Source organism: Leucopleurus acutus (assembly GCF_964270905.1).
Source record: "Leucopleurus acutus genome assembly, chromosome: 13".
Classification (NCBI taxonomy): domain Eukaryota; kingdom Metazoa; phylum Chordata; class Mammalia; order Artiodactyla; family Delphinidae; genus Leucopleurus; species Leucopleurus acutus.
This window is the reverse complement of record NC_139155.1, coordinates 26,939,842-26,961,300: the sequence shown is the minus strand read 5'-3', so window position 1 is coordinate 26,961,300 and position 21,459 is coordinate 26,939,842. Positions and strand designations below refer to the sequence as shown.

The following is a 21,459-nucleotide window of genomic DNA, read 5'->3' as shown; positions in this document are numbered from 1 at the left end:
TTTATCCAGTCTGAATCTGCACTGGCCTTTGGACTTGCTTTAATCAATAGAACGTAGAAGTGACATAGGTGCAAGTTCTGGAATCTAGGCCTCAAGAGGCTTTATGGTTTCTGCCTTTTCCTTCTTGGAACACTGCCTCAGGTCTGCAATGGCAAGAAAAAGGCCAGATGAAAGACCATGCATGGAACGAAAGGCCCAGATATCTCAGCTGTCTCAGCTGAGCTCATCCTTACCTGCTGCTGCCCGAATGCAGCCACAGGGGTGAGCCCAGGGGAGACCAGCAGCAGAACTGCCCAATTAGCCTATAGACTCACAAAAAATGACAAACCATTATTTTAAGCCACTAAGTTTTAGAGTGATTTATTCTAGCAATGGGTAACTGATACCCTATGGGAGTGCCATAGTGGTGTATTGCTTCCTCTGCCTAGAACATTCTCCTCCCATCCTGGCATTCCATTCCCTTGCATTCACTCTTCATTTGGCCAACTTCTTATTTTTTAAGGCTCAGTTCAGGTGTCATCTTCTCCAGCCAAAGTGTATCAAGGAGGATGCAAACGAGATGTTAGAAGCACCTTCTCAGCCTCCAATAGTCAAGGTCAGGTGTTCTTTACGTTCTCAAGGCATCCTGTGTGTGCCCACTATAGTACTTCTACCGCATTGTAAATGTTTGTATTCTTCACTGAACTGTGGTATTTTGAGAGCGGGGGTTTCCTACTCTCAGTGCCTTGCACTGTGCCTGGAACATTCACGTGTTTGTTGAAGGGATGACACAATATTTTACCCTTCAGATGAAATGCTGCTTCTTCACTTACAGAGAACTAGCCCTGCCAATAATATAACATGACCATAATCACACTATCCATACCCGAGAAGACACTCATATAGTAATGGCAGAGATGACTGCTCATAAATGCCTTTCCCCTTCTCCTTGCTCATCTAAGTCTTGTTGGTGCAGCTTAAATCTCACTCCTCCATGAAGTCTTGCCTACTATTGCTACCCCACACTGATTTCTCACTCACTCTGTTGCACTCCCATGGTGCTTACCAGCTGCCTGGTTTAGTAGTTCAGCACATGGGTTTTGAAATCAGAGAGTCTTAGGTTCAAATCCCAGCTGGGTTATTTACTAATTGGACATGTCACTTGAACCCTCTAACACCCAGTTTCCTGAATCTGTAAAATGATCGTAAGAATCCCTATCTCACAGGGTTTTTGTATTATATGATAAAGTATTTAGTACTTGGCACATGGCAAGTTCTTAGTAAGGGTGGTTGTTATTAGTAATCCATAAAAAAAAAGAGTATAAGCAAAGAGCTAGATTCAACACTCCTCCTGGAAGGATTTAGAGAGAGGTCTGTCTATTCCATGGCTCTGAGCAGAGCCACATTCATGCCATCCTGTAGAGCTGTCTTCAGCATCTCAGAGAGGATTCTTGGCAAGATGGCACAGTTTCCGAATCCATCTCATGGGAAGTCCTTCCTAATGCATGAATAATAACAAGCCTGGGTTTGTCACTGGTTGAAGAGGTGATTCTTTAGGGACATTTACCTGGATTTCTTTAGTAGCTGCTTTAAGGAAGGGCTTCCTCTCTGCAGCTCAACAACTATTCTCTACTGATGTTCCATTCTAGGCTCTCATGGCTAGGAAAATGGATAGCTCAATCAGTTCACATTTGCTGGTTCTAACAGCTCACATCACATCATGCTTCCATGGGGGAATGTGTGGAAATGGAGGTGAAGTGTAGTGAAAAGTAGGTCAGCCTGTACTCTCAGAGGGAGAAGCCATCATCATGAGGTCATCTGTGAGATTGAAAGGTACAGGGACTGAGGTGATAGAATGAGGGGCTCTAAGTTTTCCTTTATGAATCAAGAGGGGGAACTGAGAAGCAGAGTAGCTCTTTCCTGAATGGATTAGCCTCAATCTTTCAGATAAAGAAGAGAAAGGGCTGGGGCTGGGGGACAAAGAGGAAGGATAAAGGCAAAGGAAGAGGGGAGGAGGAGAAGTTGACTAGTTGATTAAATGCTGGGCATTTTTGAGAAGGGTAATGCAAAATGATGTGGTGATGTGTCTGCAATAGAGGTTCTGTGTGCTCTTATTGTTGGTGCACCTTTAAAAGGGAATGATGGGCCTGAGGGAGATCTGAGTAATAGCTCTCAACCTCAGCTGCACCAAAGAAACACCTGGGGAGCTTAAAACAATTCTGATGTCCAGGCTGCACTCCAGACCAATCAGATTAGTCTCTGCCGGTGAAACCTTCCGAGGTGATTCCAATGTGCAGTGAATAAGGGAACCAGTGGCCTGGACATACAACTAAAATGATTAGGCATCATGGGCTACAAATAAATGTAACCCAAATAAGATATGAATAAGATATGGATCATTGCCATCATCCCAGGAAGTTCTGTCTTGTTCTTTCCCAGTTAATCTCTACCTCTACTCTCCCAGAGATGACCACTGTTGTGATTTTTACCCTGTATGGATTGGTTGAAACCATTCTAAATTCTCAAATAATTACAGCATATACTCTTACGTAGGACTTCTTTCATTCAGCAAAATGCTTTTGAGATTCACGCATGTTATTGTATGTATCATTAATTCATTTCTTTATATAGCTAATATTTCATCATGTGAATATACCACAATTTAAAAATCCATTCTCATACTGATGGACATCTGGGCTGTTTTCAGTTCTTTGTTATTATGAATAAAGCTGCTATGAACACTCTTGTACCAGTCTTTGTGTACATATATTTTCATTTCTCTTAGATAAATACCTATGAGTGGAAGTTCTGTGTCATAGGGTAAGTATATATTTAGTTTCGTGTTGTTTTTCTTCTGCATTGGGTCTTTGTTGTTGCGCACAGGCTTTCTCTAGTTGCTGTGAGTGGGGGCTACTCTTCATTGCAGTGCACAGGTTTCTTATTGTGGTGGCTTCTCTTTGTTGCAGAGCACAGGTTCTAGGCGCTCGGGCTTCAGTAGTTGCAGCACGTGGGCTCAGTAGTTGCCGTGTGGGCTCTAGGGTGTGTGGGCTTCAGTAGTTGTGGTGCACGGGCTTAGTTGCTCTGCGGCATGTGGGATCTTTCAGGACCAGGGGTTGAAACCATGTCCCCTTCATTGCCAGGTGGATTCTTAACTGTTGAGCCACCAAGGAAGTCCTATATTTAGTTTTATAAGAAACTGCCAGACCTTTTCCTAAAGTGTTTATATCATTTTACATTCACATCAACAATGTATGAGAGTTCCAGTTGCTCCACTACCTTGTCAACATTTGATGTTGTCAGTCTTTTAAAATTATAGTCATTCTGGTGGGTGTGTAGTGGTATCTCATGATTTTAATTTGCATGTCTTGATGATTAACGGTGTTGATCACTTTTTCATATGTTTGTTAATGATTTGTGTATTTTCTTTTGTGAAATTCCTGTTCAATTCCTTTGCTCAGTTTTTTAAAAATTACGTTGCTTCTTATTTTTATTAAGTTGAAGGAATTCTTTATATATTCTGGATACAAGTTCTTTGTCAGATATATGTTTGCAAATATTTTCTGTGTGGCCTACATGTTCATTTTCTTATTGGTGTCATGATGAGCAGAAGTTTAAAATTTTGATGAAGTCCAATTTATCAGGGTTTTTTTTTTTTTTTTCTTTATGGTCTTTCTGGTGGCTATTGCTTTATATGTCTAAGAAATCTTTGCCTGGCTCCTAGTAATAAAGATATATTCCTACGTTTTGCTCTGAAGTGTTTATGATTTCAAGTTTTACATTTAGGTCTATAAATCATCTGTCTCATATTAAATTTTGTATATGGTATAAGGTAGGGGTTGATGTTCATTTTTTTCATATAGATGCACAATTATTTCAGCACCATTTTGTTGAAAAGACTTTTATCCCCATTGTGTTGGCACCTTTGCCAAAAAATCAAAAGACCATGTAAGTGTGGTCTATTTCTGGGTTCTCTATTCAGTTACACTGGTGTGTTTGCCAGTTCTACCACAAATTGTTATGATTGCTATAGCTTTATAGTAAGTTTTGAAATTAGGTAATATGAATTCCTGAAATCTTGCTCTTCTTTTTCAAAGTTGCTTGGGCATCCTGAATCTTTTGCATCTGTGTTTAATTATAGAGTCATCTTTCCAGTTTCTCCCAAAAGTCCTTCTGGGAATTTGATTGAAATTGTATTGAATGTATAACTACTTTGAGGGGAGAACTGACATCTTAACAATAATGAATCCTCCAGTCCACATACATAGTATATTTCCAAAGTGTTTTAAGTCTTTTAAATATTTCTCAGCAATGTTTTGAGGTTTTCAGGGTAAAGGTTTTATATATCTTTTGATGCATTTATTCTCGTTTTTTAAAATATAAGGTGAAATTCACTTAACATAAAATTGACCATTTTAAAGTGACATTTTGGTAGTATTTAATACACTCATAATTTTGTGAAAAAACATTTTTTATTTAGTGAGCAAACATTTTCATCACTCAAAAGAAAACCCTGTACCTATTAAGCAGTCTCTACCAATTCTCCCTTCCTCCTGGCCCCTAGAAGCCACCAATCCGATTTTTTTCTCTATGGGTTTGCCTATTCTAAGAATAGCATATAAATGGAATCATGCACTATATGACCTTTTATGTCTGGCTTCTGTCACTTAACATAGTGTTTTCAAGGCTCATCCATGTTGTAGCATGTGTCAGTACTTCGTTTCTTCTTATGGCTGAATAATATTTCATTGTATGCTTATACCCCACTTTGTTTATCCATTCATGTGTTGATGGGCATTTGGGTTGTTTCTACCTTTTGACTACTGTAAATAGTGCTACTATGAACATTCGTATACAAATATTTAAATACCTGTTTTCAATACCTTTGGGTTTACACCTAAAAGTGGAATTGACAAGTGATATGGTATTCCTATGTTTTTTTGAGGAACTGCTAAACTGTTTTCCACAGTGGCTATACCATTTTACATCTCTACCAGCACTGTACAAGAGCTCCAATTTTCCCCACATCTTCACCAACACTGTTATTTTTAAAAATTTAATTTTATTTACTTATTTTTATTCTTTTGGCTGCGTCGGTTCTTAATTGTGGCAGGCGGGACCTTCGTTGAGGCATGTGGGCTCCTCTCCAGCTGTGGCGTGCAGGTTTTCTCTTGTCTAGTTGTGGCGTGTGGGCTCCAGAGCGCGTGGGCTCTATAGTTCGTGGCACACTGGCTCTCTAGTTGAGTCACCTAGGCTCAGTAGTTGTGGTACGGGGGCCCAGTTGCCCCACGGCGTGTGGGATCTTAGTTCCCCGACCAGGGATCAAACCTGCATCCCCTGCATTAGAAGGCAGATTCTCTACCTGGGAAGTCCACCAGGGACCACCAGTTCCCTGAGACCACCAGGGAAGTCCCTCACCAACACTGTTATTGTCTGTCTTTTTGATAAGTCATCCAAGTGGGTGTGAAATGGATTTGAAGTGAATTGAGTTCGTTGTGGTTTTGATTTGCATTTCCCTGTTGACTCATGATGTTGTGCCTCTTTTCTTGTGTTTATTGTGCATTTGTATATCTTCTCTGGAGAAATGTCTGTTCAAATCCTTTTCCCATTTCTTTTCTTTTTTTTTTTCACTGTGTTTACATGTTAATGCAACCCCCCATCCCGCCCATGATACCCCCACTCAACAAGATCCACCCAACCCTTACCCCCTACCGCAAATAGGATCATCTGTAAGGTAAAGGTAACCCACAGCCATGCATTTCTCAAAGTCTGAGTTACTCAGTTAGAAGTAATGCCATGTAGTTAGATGATGCCCAGAACAATCCAAGGGAGGCTTCATTTCTCCAGTTCTTGTTCTCTTCAGGGTCCCTCTGCCAGCATGTAGTCAGGATACCCCTCCTCATTCTTCCTGTGGTCTTCTGATTGCCTGCGAGTAACTCTTAGATAGCTCTCTCTCTCTCTCTCTCTCTCTCTCACACACACACACACACACACACACACACACACACACACACACACACACCAAGGAAAAACCATTAGTCTCAGTCCAAATCCCTATTAAGGAAGGGAGGGGAGAATCTTCCTACACATAGTCCAATCTTCCAACATATTCTCTCCAACTAAATCTAAATGGGGGCATGCCTTACTTTTGTTATGCAAAGCAGCTCCAATTCCCCTTTTCTCAGCTCCCACCTGTAGACTACGCCCAGGGCCTACCCGTGCACTAGAAATGCTGCCCATCACGGTGCCTTTCTAAACAGAAAGACCTCTACTCCTTACATCATCCCCTGCTACCCAGAAACTCGGTTAGATGTGCCTTTTTGATACATTGAGCCACATCACATTACTACCTATGACTTCTTCCAGTAACAGATTCCATTAGGATGTGAATCTGCACCCTCTGTCCCCCATCCATAGCAAGCCCTCAAGAGTTGAGACTTTCCTTCTAGTTATAGAAAGGAACCCCCAAATGTTCCCATTTCTTATTTGGGTTATTTGTTTTTTTATTGTTGAATTGTAAGAGTGCTTCGTATATTCTGGATAATCCCTTATTAGGTACATGATTTGCAAGTATTTTCTCCCATTCTGTAAGCTGCTTTAATTTAATTTAATTTTTTTTACTTTTTTGATGGTATTGTCTGCAGCACAAAAGTTTGTAATTTCAATGGAGTCCAATTTACCTGTGTTTTCTTTTGTCTCTTGTGCTTTTGGTGTCGTATCCAAGGAACCATTGCCTACCCCAAGGTTATAAAGATTTACTTCTATGTTTTCTTTTAAGAATTTTACTATTTTAGGTCTTTGACAGACCGCACTTCAAGTAGCACTGTCTTGGAGTACCTATCTTTCCAGGAACATATAATACCTTAGTCAAAAGAATCATGCTAATGGTGGAATTTCATCTTCAAGTGAGGTTGGTGAGGGGAGATATTTTTGTTTAAGAGAGGTCTCCAACACCCTTCAAATTATGTCAGTCAGGGGACTCCCAATTCACCCATGTGTACAGGAAGCTCTTGCTTGTCTTACTTGGCACTGAGCAGTGGAGTTTAGTGGTTAAAAGCAGAGGTTCTAAAGTCACAATGGCAGAAAGTTCAAATTCCTGATTTTCCACTTATCAGCTGAGTGACTTAACTCCTTCCAGTTTCAATTAAATAGTTAAATACTGTAGTCCCTGCCTCGCAGGGTTGTGGAGAGAATTAAATGAAATAACGCATTAAGACACTTAGCACGGGGCTTCCCCGGTGGCGCAGTGGTTGAGAGTCCGCCTGCCGATGTAGGGGACACGGGTTCGTGCCCCGGTCCGGGAAGATCCCACATGCCATGGAGCGGCTGGGCCCGTGAACCACGGCTGCTGAGGCTGCGCGTCCGGAGCCTGTGCTCCGCAACGGGAGAGGCCACAGCAGTGAGAGGCCCGCGAATAAAAAGACACTTAGCACAATGTTCGGCTTATTGTCATCACTCCCTGAAAATTGGCTGCTGTTATTATTATGGGCTACCAAGTAATGGGATGATAGTGCCATGTAAGTAGAGGGATGAGAAAGCAACCACATATAAAATCACAGTTTCACCAATGATTGTTTAGTACTGAATTCAAACAGTATTTAACCATGTTTTAAAGCGCACGATTTGGGGGAAATGTTGATTCTTTATAAAGTCAATCTCTAGAGGGCCATAAAAGCTATTTTAATCACTACAACTAATTACAAGGAAGTATAAATCAATAAACTTTGCTAAATGGTCTAAAATATAATAAAGGAAGCCATCATTAACAGTCATCCAGGAAGCCACTGTTCTTAATAGTGAGATGATATAAAAGTTGGATGAGAAGAATGAATTTTATTATTTGAAAACTTCCGATGTTACCAATGCTTTCAGGGAACTTCTTAATTTAGTACGGAGTCGTGAATTTTCAGAATGATTATTTACTTTAGGTCACTTGAGTTTATTACTTCTAAATTATATGTATGTTAGGCCTGGTCTGGAAACTTGCAGAGGGTATTCTCAGCTTCTTCCCATACTTTCTCAGCTTAAAACAAGCCCTCTTTCCATCCCCCCTCCCAAAGCTGCAGCACTATTTCAAAGCCCGAATCAAGACTGGAGTCAAGGGGCATTTAGAACGCTTTCGCTCTCTTCTAGTTTTGTGTGGCAGTTTCTGACCCAAGTCCGGGAGTCCCAGGGCTACCACCTCATCTCCCAAGCTTACCTTGCTGCCCCCTGACTAGGAGAGCCAATGCCCATATGGGTTCCTGAGCCAAATTCCTCTCTGCCTGTCACATCCCTGAGTCAAGGACTGAGCTTGCTTATTGCCACACTATTTATTCTTAGTGGTGTGTTTCCCTGAGGATGGAACCTGCCCATGAAGGCCAAGTGAGTATCAGGAGCCTGTTATCATGGATAATGATGATTGACAGCCTCCTGCTCCGGAAATGCCTGTGCTGCAGAGCTCTATTCCCTTGTGGGGTCCCAGCTACACACCTGGTCACGGCTTTGCTCGCCTTTTGGACAGCGTACCTTTCCAACCCAGTTTCTGTCCTACTCTGGGGAGCAGATCAAGTTCAGGTCCAGCCCCTCCCCCCATCTTCACCTGTCTATATTACCAGAGAAGTCGTAGACCTGCTCAGCTGTGATGATGAGGCCATGAGATTAAGTAGGAAAAGCTTGCCACAGCAGTAAGAACTGGATTTGAGGCTTGACTCAGCAATGAAATAGACTTCATAATCACTGACCTCCGTTAGCTAAATCAAAGGGCTAATGAGAAGGTAAGATGATGTAACCAGCATAAATACGCATTGGAAAATTGTCACACAAATAGGAAGTTGTGTTCCTGTTGGCTGATCACAGCCCCCACATAGAGGAAAAGGTTTTGTAATCAGAGTTAACAGAATATCTAAAGTAACAGTGGTTAAACAAGATAGAACCTCATTTCTCTCCTATATAAAGGTAGCTTGGAAGTGGGCACTCCAGAGTTGGCATGGGGGCTCAGTAGCTGTCAGAGACCGGGGCTCCTATTACCTTTCTGTGCCACGCTAGCATATGGCTTCTATCTTAAAAGTCACCTCACGGTTCAAGAAGACTTCTGAGGCTCCCTCCACCTTACAGACATCAGAAAAGAGGGAAAGGGAAGAGAAAAGAGAAACCCTGCCTAACGAAGCCAAGCTCTTTTGAAGTGACCTTCCTGAGAGTTCCACATATCTTTACCTACATCTTCTTGGCCAGAACATAGTCACACAGCCACATCTAACAGCATGTACGCCTGGGAGATGTAGTCTGATTTTATCTAGGTGTATTGCCACCTGAGAATGGTCTGTTGGAGGGCAACCAGCAATTTGCCACATATAGTCATTCGAAACCAAATGAAATGTAAACATTCTCTGAGAGAGAGTTTAAAGTGATAAAAGTGAAATGAGCCGCTCTTACGATTGGCCCAAATAAAATAGATGAGACTCACTCACTTATTCAATAAAAAATGTTTTGTGTAGCTACTGCATGCCAGGGACTATTCTCAGCACAAGGAAGGTGGCAGTGGGCTGAAACAAAGGTCCTTGCCCTCCGAATGTTTACAGTGTATACCTTCCCACGTAGGAGTGTATAATTACAAACTGTGATGTAGGTTGTGTATGGGAAATCTTGTAAGATGGTCGCACTTGAACTTTGTGCACTCAACTCTGTAGAGGGAGACAGAGGAGCTCTCCTCATCAGGCCTGGAATTGGCTGGAAGCACCCCACTGAATGACGTGGTTACACATCCTCAGCATGGCGATCGTGGTCCTCTTCTCTGACCTTCCTCACTGCTGACCAAGGCTGCTTTAAACTCTTACCCTTAAATGAAAGTGATCTTCTCTGCTTGATTATATCTCCTGTAGCTAGGAGAGAAGTCTTCTCTATTTTCCAAAGAGCTGAGGCTACGCTTTTTGTACAATCAGAGGAAATTGGGATACGATGTCCCACTCTCCTTGCCTGTGGCAAATAGACGAGCAATTATTCAGGCATTCTGAGGGTCAAAACCATCAGTCTGAAACATCTAGTCTACCCCAGTAGGATAGGCCTGGGTTTCTGCTTTGATTTGCTATGGCCCTTTCTGATCTTATAATTTCATTTGGAATTAAAACAGAACCTTTTATTTGCATTGCTTGTATTCTTCATTAGCTAATATTTGGGTTGACCTTGGAATGATAAAATAGTCGAAGAAAAGAACACAGCACTTTTTGCTTGTCATTTTATTTGCCAAGAATTTCCTTTGTCCTTCTGAAGAGTGGCTTTATTTTTCGCCTCATGCAGCACTCTAGATGGATGTCCTGTCTGTTTCCACAGGCGGCTCAGATAACCCCATCACATCCAGTTTTAGGGACAAATTCTTTTTGTTCCAACTCGGAAGCATCAAGCATTGCTAGAATAGAGAGGAGGTATTCACTCGCCTCAATGAGAAAATATATGGGTTAATGATGTTTCCGTATTACATGTTGGATTTCCTTCTGAAGGTTTTGGCTTTTAGTGTATAACTTCATGGTTGCATGGAGAATTGATAGTCTCTAGTGTTTGAAAGGAATAGACTCAGTCTGATAAAATACCTCAAGAAATGGGGAGACTCTAAGGCCATGAGGGAAAGGGCAACAGGAGTCTCCTAGTGCTCAGGGAAAGATGCACAGCTGGGCTTCCATGGAGCCTGGAATTTAGGTGGAGAGCCAGAAGGCACTAATGTAGTTTCAGCATCCTAGCAGCACAGGCCAACGGACTTCCACACTGAGCTCGGCTATTAACTCAATTCAGAGCTACGCCACGATGAGCTCCTCTAGGCTCTAAGACATGCCTGGCAAGTTATCTCGTTCTAATTTTTCTTTTGCTACAAGATCATTTGCTGATATTTTAGCACTAACAACTCTGAGACATTTAAAGTTGCAATTGGAAAGAAAAGAACGACGTTTCAGGCTCGTTTATGTGGACAGATGATGTAGCTGCAGGACGAAGACCTTAAATTCATCCACAAATCTTTTTCTTTTTTATCCACAAATCTTTAGCTCCCTCTGGAGCTGCTGCTCTCGCTCTGAGAAGCTATCTGGTCCCTGAGTTTGCACTGGGTTCTGCAGAAAATGACCTCTGCTGTCCCCTGGTGTCTGGTCATGAAGCCAGGTTTGTGTCCTCCCTGGTCATTTTCTGTCACTTCTGGTATTACTGGCTGAGAGTACAAAGCTAAGGATGCTAGGCTTCCATCCCTATGTGTAATTTAAAGCTTACATAGGAGAAAAAGCTCCACCAACTTGACTGACCAGCTACCCCCCGCCCCATGTCAAGCACAGCTGTCAGTTTCAGAAGCGTGTGCCACGTCTGAAGGGCTGTGTGAGCCCCATGCCCAGGCTCCTGGAAGAACTTCCTCCTCTCCGTGGTTAGTTGCAGCATCTTCACATTATTTTTTTTGCTAGTGGTCACTGGGAACCTGTCCTCAGACTCCAGGACTTGGTTTATAACCCTTCTCTGACCCATGGTCCCATCCTTCGTGGTCTGGGAAGAAAATCACTAATGAGTATCCCTCCTTTGGTTTCTTAATGTGGCAGCTAAGGATAAGAAAATTTATCTCAAGGGAGAATTGTCAAGGTTTTTTTTTTGATAGTTTATGATAATGAAGATGGTGGGTAAAAGTATCAAATATCATGGCAATGCATTTTAAACTTGTTTTGAAATCTGTCGAGGGATGCCATTGGTGAGATGCCTCTTCAGTTAGGATGGTCGTTGGCAATTCCAGGGCAGGCGATCATCCACAGAAGACTTCTGTTCAACCCAGCATTACTCTAGAAATCCTGGCTCCAAAGGGTCACCATATTGGCCCTTCTATCTCTCTCATCTGAGAGGCAGAATTTTTGGCCTAAAATGATCTCATGGACTTTGATTCAACATCACAGTAAGGAGGAAGGCACATTATCGACTTCCTCACTAATGCTGTTAGGAGACCTAGCTGGAATTTAGAACCTTCCCTTACCCATACAAAGGTCCTATCATGCTGGGGAGGACTCCAGTTGCTGACAAGGGCCAAAGGCTAATTTAGACTTTAATAACCATTTTTGAAGGAATTTCATTTTCAAAAATAATTTATTCAAATATTTTATGCCAAAATAATTCTAAAATGTATTAGTTTCTATTAGTTGCCCCCAAGCAAATGTGCATTTAACTACATGAACACAACCATTACTTCATAGTTTTTTTATTATAGACTTTTTTTATCCACATGAATGTTAAAGAAACTACAACAGAGTTAAATACCATTTTTGATAACATGATTATATTCTTAATTACACTCAATATTAAACTGTAAAATATTTCCAAAGGAATACAATCTTCATTCATATAGCAGGCAAAATACCAGAGAGGAAGGGGCCACGCATAAGTCTGTCCACTTTGCTGGGAAAAGCAGGTTTGTACGGCTGATGCCATCCTAGCTGTCGAAACGTGATCCCCCCCTCCTAGGGCAGGTCTTGTGTTGTCTTTTCACCAAGAATCACTTCTTCAAACGTAAAAGACGGTCTCATAGAGCTGCTCTCTCCAAGTATGTAGCACAGAGATCCCCTGGGACCGTCCATGGATTTCCCACCCCACTTGGCTAACAGCACTTCCGCGCTCTGGGTTCGGTTGGCCTATAAAAACACAGACTCAAACTTTGGTTCCACCAAAAGATGCAACAAGCGTTGACTGCTCTGGTTGGTTCCCCCCTCCCCCAACTAATGAATGGCTGCTACAGTCTATTTTACATGGTTGTCCATGCTGCTTTGAGGTCACTTGTCCTTGGGTTCTCCCGAACCTGATTTTATATTTGATTCCCAAGCCCTTTCAATTTTCAGTCTCTGTGCAGGTCGGAAGTACTCAGGGGCAGTCTGTATCTTACAAGAGAACAAGAGTAAGTGGTTCTGTGTACCTGGGATAAGACAAAAAGCACAGAATGACAACCTCAGTGTGACACAATCAGATAATTTAAAAACACTTAAAGTAATATTTAGTATATCCTTCAGAGAAGACATTTTTAGTACAGTTTGAATAAAAATGTTTAAACAGTGACCATGAAAGCATCTTCCTTTTCCCATATATTTGCCTGCTTCCTTACATGATGCATCTCTGCTGACAGCCAAACTAGAACTATTACATCAGAGCGTGCTGGTTTGCTATGGCTTCTTTACAGTAAAGTCATTTTGCTGGGTTCCAGAAGCTCCAATTTGTTGTTGAGCAAACATTAAGACAGCCTGTGGTAAAAGGGGCAGACAGAAATTCATGCACTGGTGCCCTGCTGGCTTTGGCTGAATGGTCCAAGTTACATCCATTTCTCTCGTCCTGGGGTGTTAGGGCAGCTATAGAGGTTTTGCGATTCAACATCAATGAAACCACTGGATTGGTTATTAACTGCATATTTATAACTGATAATGGAAGATGTGAATTAGGCCACGATTTCAGGTCACAAGTCAGGGGAGAGCAGATGTAGTGTGGGCTGCAGAGCCAGGCGGCCTGGTTCAAATTCTGCCACTTGTAATAGCAGTGAGACCACACAACCTACTCATCTCCGCATTTCTGTTTGCTCAGCTGTAGAATGGTGAGAGTAGCAGTACTTCTCTCAATGGGTTGTTTTGAAGATTAAATAAGATAATTGACGTAAAGCCCTTAGAAGTGTGGCAGCACACTGTCATTCTCAACGGAGATTCTTGAAAGAACCTGGTTCTCTTTTGTTTGAGGACAGAGGCTAGAAATGGACATGCCCCCCCCTGCCCCCCATCTTTGATCGTTACAAAAGGAAGACACAGAATGTTCAATTACAATCCCTCCACACCCCTTTAAGACCTTTTTCTTGCTATTCTTTTAGTAGCAATTATCCCAGAATTAAAATAAAAATAACAAAATAAAAATAACAGGAGTTTACCAAAGAGTTAGATATTGTTAGGATAGGGGAAAAAATGGTACTTTCAAACTCTCTAGGAGGATGCTAAGTAGCAATTAGTGATGAAGAAAATGAAGACCTAAGGCAAAAAGTAGGTGGGTTACACCCTCAGGTGTTATATAGGGTTTTATATGAACAGATTTTAATAAAAGCAGCCCCTTTGTGAGAGAGAATCTGGCAGAAGACTGGCACGCAAGGGTGAGAGTCAAAATTTAGAGCTGGCAGAGACTTTGATCAGGTTTGGCCATCCACGGTTCATAGATAAGAGTAAGCCTCGAAGAGATTAAATGATATTACTTCAGATGACAAAGGGAAGTAGTGTCAGATTTAGAAGCCAGACTCCCAAAACCAGCCCAATGAGCCTAGAAAGACAGAGAAGGGGCTTAGAGTCAAATAGACCTGTATTGAAGCCTGGCTTTGTCACTGTCGAGCTAAGTGACCTCACTGATCCTCTGCATTCTCATGTATAAAATGGAGACAGTAATAGGATCAACCTTATAGACTTGTAAAGATCAAAAGAGAGAACGTGGCAGCCTAACCCAGTATCTGGCATGGGTAGTGCTCAATGAATGACGGTTATTATTATTTCCAGCTTGTTCAGCAGGTTTCTGTATGACTATGAATGAGCCATATCCTATGATTCACTTTCCACTTAAGTAAAATGATTGAGTTCTCTGTGAAAGACCTAAGTATTTCACTGAGTCACAGGGACGACATTTGCATCATGTTAAAAGGAGCTTGGGGCAAAAAGAATGTAAAGTAATATTAAACTGGTGTTAATATCATGACATTTTTATTTGGGGGTGCAGATTTCACACAGATTATCCCGGAGCGTCTGTGTAGGAACTGGGGCACGTTAATGAGCAAAGGTAAGAAGACCGTCACGAGTAATTCCGGTGTTCAAAACAGTTCCAGATGAAAGGATAATACACATAGCATTTTGAAATAGTTTTTCCAATCACTTCCATTGTACTCGTGAGCTCACGATAAAGCAAATATGCAGAGCAGTGCAACATCTAATCTACAAGGGCTTCTTTTAGAAGGTAGTTTGAAGATAAATAAAATAAACTACAGTTTACACAGCTGGTAGCTAAACAAATAGAATTCATTGCCCCAAAGGGGACTTCAACTAGGTTGAAGAAAGGTTTAGATAAATCCATGGATGACGGATCTTTAAGGAGTTCTTAAGGGAAAGTTAAGAGTTATTCAGTGTCATGCCTGAAGTTTGAGGTTGGTGTTGTTAAGAACAACAATTTGGCTCTTCTAACAGAATTGCGCTGTTAGCCCCCTGGTATGGGTGGACTTTTGTTTGATTCGACATGGAATTTCTTGTGTCCTAACGTAGGGCAAAAATGATTTGTAGAGCAGTGATATGTGGCAATACTTCCTCAGCTTATTAAGTGGATTGCCTGTGGTTTTGAAAAGCTTCCTCCTCTTAACAGTCATATTGGAATTCACTGGGTGGCAAGAACACAGCACACTACCTTAAGGGTCACTCTTGCATAAGACATTAATGTATCAGTCCCTAATTTGGAAACCTGTGGTCACTCAGCAAGACAGAACTTGTTTCTCTCCCTTGGTGTAATGATTTTTATTTTGTCATCTCTCTTGGGGTAGTTCCTTGCAGGCTTGGCATGTTGAGAATCGAATACTGCCTCTAACAATATGGTTGTGATTCTCTGCTTGGCTGATTTAGCTCAGCATTTAAGTAACCACTAATCTTCTGAAAGCACCAGGGTCTACTTAGAGCAATCCCTGTTGTCTGCAAGGATGGAAACAAAATCAGCATGGAGGAAGCATTAGTTACTAAACACAAATCAATCTTTTTTTTTTTTTTTTTCCCACCTCACTGTACACTATGTCACCATCAAAGGTTTGGTTTCTGGGCAGTAAGTCTTCATTTTGTAGGTGCAAGAGCAGCTCATGTCTGACAAGCAGAGAAGATGAGTCAGGGAAGTGGAAGAGTAGAAAGAGAGTTTATTGAAGTTCCTAAGTATGAATCAAACTACATTCTAATGGATGAATCACAAACGTGGAGTGAAAGAAGCCAGATACAAGAGAATGTTCTATAAAATGTCCTTTACTAAAGTTCAAAAATGGGTAAAACCAATCTTCTGTAACTGGGTAGGGGCACAAGGTAGCTATCTGGGTGCTAGAAACCTAAGCAAGTTCACTGAGCTCTGATGTGTTGACTTCATGACTTGATGATTTATAGGCTTTGGAGAATGTGTGTTATATTTCAATAAGAAGGTTACTTAAAAAAACACATCCCAATATATACTTTTTGATTTGAAAGAAAAGTAGTTTGACAGTTTCAAACTTTTATACATATGGGTTTGTCAGCATTAACTTGGATGATTTTTGCTTTGATTACCTTGATATGCTGCATTAAGATTTATTAGACTCTGAATGTTCTAAAACTATTCATTTCACACTGCTGAGAAAAATCTGGTCTACAATGATGAGAAAGAAATCACCAAAGTCAAGTTCAGACGTAAGAAAAATACTTGAAGATATAGAATGAAACCAAACTCACAGGTCCATTTGCGCATGACTTCATGGAGATGGAAACAGAATGACATTATCTGAGCATCCCAAAACAGAATGACTTACCATCTGAGCAACTCTGTTGCTAAACATCTGCTCACAGAAGACAGAAAGTCCCTATTTAAGGAGCAAGCAGGCACTGCTGTTAAAATCAGGAGCCCTAGAATCTCTTCCTGGCTTTGTAACAGAGACATAAAACATCACATCTCTCTTCACTGTACCTTGGTTCCCTGTGCATAAAATTAAGGGAAAGTATATGAATGAGAGACTGTCTTGGAAAGAGTTTTGAGCTCCTAATGAAATGTGACATACATATAACTGTTTCAGAAAAATACTGAAGATTATCACCAATAAAGATAATGGCAAGAAGTCGAACTGTCACGTGCACATGGTAGAGGAGGCTTGTGATATGCAGAAAAGAGGCATGAAGGAAAGAAAAGGAACCAAGAACCTGCATTGCACAGAGTAGTTTTGGCCAGTCAATTCTATTGAATTGAAAATATGTTCCAGAGGGAAGGAGTGGGAAGAATCACTCTGATGGGAACAAATACAACGGATAAATGACCACAATCCTAGTTAGCCATGAGCACTTATAAATACCACCTCTGACATCTGAGTTTTTCCCTGATTTAGCAGTTCCAACCGCTAGGTCATCCTAATGTATTGTTAGAGAAACAACAATATCCTAGTTTTTGCATTCCTTCAATTCTAACAATTATTTATATCTTCTGCCATATCATCAAAAAGGTGCTTTTGAAATGTTTAGGTATATTCTGAATATAGTCATTGAATTTTTACTGTCTCCTTTTCCTTAGGAGTCCAGAATATTTGTCTTTTAAATTGCTGCCAGGTATGTGACATTGGATCTGGCTTCAGCTGTAGAGAAACAAGGATTGTTTTAGGGAAAGAATGAATGACTAATTCTGCAGCAGAAGTTCTCGAAGGTCTATGTCACACGCAGTTATTCACAGCACCATCTGTCAGTAATTCACTGAAAGTCGGGTTTCAGGAAGACATTTTGGAAGCAAAGGAGAGACAGAGAAGAAAAAACATAATAAGCATGGCTTCTGACACTCCGGTTTCCTTCAGAGGACCAGGAATCAGGGTGTCAGGAGGAACTGGAAAGAGTAGAAAACCTTACAACAAAATGAAGATCACATCTACAAGACTGAACTGAGAATTTCCTTAGTTTTAGAAATTTTCCACAGAATTTATAAGATGCACTTAGCCATTTATTTAGGAAGCCCCATGCCTAGAATGAAGTTCAACAGTGTATCAGCTTAAACACAGGATGCAACATCATCAATGCCCTGGGCTATTTCAAGTACATCAGTAAAGAACACAGCCGAGCAATAACAATTCAGAGAGTTAAGGAAAATCTGTTTCCTCTGATGAGCTCACCTTTTAGCTTTTGCTGAGATGCGCACCCAGCTTTTCTTTCCTGATCAAGCTTGCTGCATAGGGAATCTGTAAGATAAAAACAAGCAAAACTATCCAGGTGAGCAAAATTTGGAGACATGTATAATGGAGACCCTTCATTGTGCCTAAATTTGAATGCTGGTGAATCTGCCCTGAGGACAAAAGGTCTCCATCTGCCCGGCAGTATGGGGCTTCTGGGGTATAGCATGTCTAAGGCCTGTTAAAAAGCATATGAGGACAGGACAGGTGATCACACTAGGTTGTTGCTACAGCTAGTTTCTGAGGTTCCTATGTGACATTTCACTGCACTTAATAATATGGTACTTATTTTTATTTATGTATGAAAATTAAGTTATAACGTATGTCCAAGGTCACAAAACAAGAATGTGATTACAAACTAGTTCAATGTAATTTTTCATTTAATTAGAGTGAGGAAATATGCTATCATTATAAATCACAAATAAGATTAACTACAAACTATTACTCTGGGTAATTTCCCAATAACTACTAAGAAGCATCAGAAATAATTGCACTGAATGGAAAATATGACCCTTGAGAATTCTACCTGGATAAACTTGAAAAGTACTTTTCAATAGTGGAGTTTTGAATGAAAGTCTATTGCATTTGATATGCTACTTTTCATTAGAAAATTCAAATTGTTGAAACTGGACTACATGTATTATTTAGATTTGCCTCGCTACTAACCCTAGTCATGCTACTTACCTTCATCGTTATAAGGCTAAATTCAGGACTCTAATGATATAAATCTGTTTTACATTTAAAGAAATATTCAGCCTTCTAGGATGTAACATGAACTATGGCTGATATTATATAAAAGCAGTGAAGGAAAGAAAATTATAGTCATTCAAGTAGGTAATATTTTGAATACTGTTATATACATTCCCCATATCCCCAGCATATTTATGTTTTGCTCTCCTGATCTACCAGTCCATAAACATGAACCTTTATTAATGGGAAGGAACTACAAATCTATAGTGATGCTTGTGGCTAAGACTAGCTGGACCATTTTGCCATAATAACTGGTTAGCTGAATCAAACAAGTCTTTTTTTAAAAAATTAATTTATTTATTTTTGGCTGCGTTGGGTCTTCATTGCTGCGCACAGGCTTTCTCTAGTTGCGGCGAGTGGGGGCTACTCTTTGTTGCAGTGCGCGGGCTTCTCATTGCAGTGGCTTCTCTTGTTGCAGAGCACAGGCTCTAGGCGCGTGGGCTTCGGTAATTGTGGCACGCGGGCTCAGTAGTTGTAGCTCACAGGCTCTAGAGCGCAGGTTCAGTAGTTGTGGTGCACGGGCTTAGTTGCTCCGCGGCATGTGGGATCTTCCTGGCCCAGGGCTCGCACCCGTATCCCCTGCATTGGCAGGTGGATTCTTAACTACTGTGCCACCAGGGAAGCCCTCAAACAGTCTTTTTAATGAAAAAAAGAGAGAAGACTAAAATAACCACCTCACTATCTTGATACACAGCCACAACATGGATGTATGTGATAGAGACATATCTGATAAAGGCCATAATAGCAGCATCGAAATTAATGGTTCATATAGGACCATAAATAGTTGTGTCCTAATCTCATACTTAGGACGAGAGCTGAGATTAGCTAGATAACTATGACAAGAAGAGTTACACAGGGACCTACTCTAGTTACCTCTTCTTTCCACTCTGGGTTATGCTACACCTGCTATTAACCGAGACATACTTGAATCCTGATTTTCCATTATGGTGTATGAAACAATATGCCAAAACACATGGATCACCTCTTTCTTTAGATGCATGATGTCAGAGAGCTTTGAATGGAATTCTATTATTTAGGATAACAAGTAGAAATGATGTAAACCTTGGGGTATAAGGATTACCTAATAAAATGTATTTGTGTCACTCTCGCATTTAGAAAGCATTCTCAACATCAAGATTAGATGCCACGAAGATTTAGTAAGTGTCTGTTCTGTGCCAGGCTCTGCACGAGATCAGTTAATATCACCATGCGCCATCTCATCAAAGCCAGTAAACTACTCATCCTAACCCAAAGAAAACTGCCTGAAGGGCACTGCTTTCAGATCTAAGTCTGAATGCCTTTTTCTTTTTTTCAGAAACAACAATGTAGCATTTCATTAAGATGGGAAGCTGATAAGGAAATTTAAGGAAAGAACTCAGGAAAAAAAGGACATTTCCAAATAAGCACATTTGATCCCCAAATCTCCAGACTGAAATTTAAATCTGTGTGAAGAATTATTAATCTCAGGTTGTGAGCTGAGAGTCATTAATTCCAAGTCTTAAGTCATGAATGTTTAATAAAGAATATATTAGCATATGGCCCGACTGTTCATGGAAACTATCCTATTTCATTGATTCTAAGATGCAGTTTTTTCCCTCACATTTTAACACTTCTGAAGTTGGATGTACTATAATTGATGGTATCTGAGAATAATAGTTGGAAACTTCTTTTCGTATGATACATCAAGTAATGGGCACTTTTATGATTGATGGTGCTTCAGGTTCTATACTCCCCAACTGGGGGAGCTCAGGATCTTAGAGGCTCTATTAAAGATAATTAGGCCATGTAAATCTCCTGTAATAGAACTTATAAAAGCTTTCTTTTCATTCTGACCAGCTTGGAAATCGCCAAGATTGGCATGGACAAAACCCCTCCAAGTTGCTATATAACTTCTAAATCACCTAGTCGGCTCTAGTCTATCAAAAGTATTGAGATTTTACCAAAAAAGATAATTTCCTAGATTGTGCCAAGAGAGTTAGCCTGAGCTCAGACATTAAGGTGGGTCAACATCTCAAAAGAAGAAAGACGAGAAAAAGAATATATAATTAAGAAACGAGTCATTGCATTGTCAAGATGCAAGGCAATAGATCAATAATTGGAAAAGGACCCACTGTAGTCAAAGTCTGTCTCCTGGAGAATCTTAAGGCAGCTTCCAAGGAAGTTCAGACCTTACATCAAGTCTTCTGCTTGTTACATATTTAGTCATAAAATCAAAATCTTCTAGGGGCCCAGGGATCTTTTTCTAAAAATAAAGTGCTCTATCTACCTTTTAAAAATATGTAAAACATATCTTTAAAAACTCCCTGTGTTCAGATGGTAGAAATCTGGGCAAGTTCCCATCCTAATGAATACTGGAGATCCTCCAAGAGAAGACCACACTGAAGAGCTGTACCCTTGCCCAAAGGGGAGCACTCCTCCAGAAACGATAAAGACCTGTCACCGCTCCTTTCCCGGCAAGGAAGCACAGGGCTCACACCATCAGAAAGTTGTAAACTGACTTTTTACAAGTCCACGGTGAACGAAACATGAGTACTAAATCTATTGGTTGAACATTAATTTTAATTGAGGCTTTAATGAGGAACTTTGAGACTGGTTCCCTCTGGCTGCGTGTGACTGCAGTGTTCTGGAAGAACAGCAGAGGGCACTTCAAGACTAGCATATTTTAAAAGCACTTTTTCTCAATCTACGTGCCCCTTGGTAGCGATCCAGCAAGTTCAAAGTATGTGAATCTGGGTCTAGCCATTTATCATGCGTTTTCTGTTGCAGCTTCACAGTGTCCTTCAAGAACTATGACTAATGTCTTCAACAACTATGTCTTCAAC

General features: G+C 40.8%; 1 protein-coding gene across 1 annotated transcript in view; it reads right to left on the bottom strand.

Annotated features, from left to right (window-relative positions):
- Window positions 1-17,833: 17,833 nt before the first annotated feature.
- Window positions 17,834-21,459, bottom strand: part of SKOR2 (SKI family transcriptional corepressor 2) — a gene marked incomplete at both ends in the record, with an annotated part of 33,703 nt that continues 30,077 nt past the window's right edge. The window contains one exon of the mRNA XM_082852523.1: window positions 17,834-17,896. Within this exon, the coding sequence (XP_082708649.1) occupies window positions 17,834-17,896 (63 nt within the window). The remainder of the gene's footprint in view (window positions 17,897-21,459) is intronic.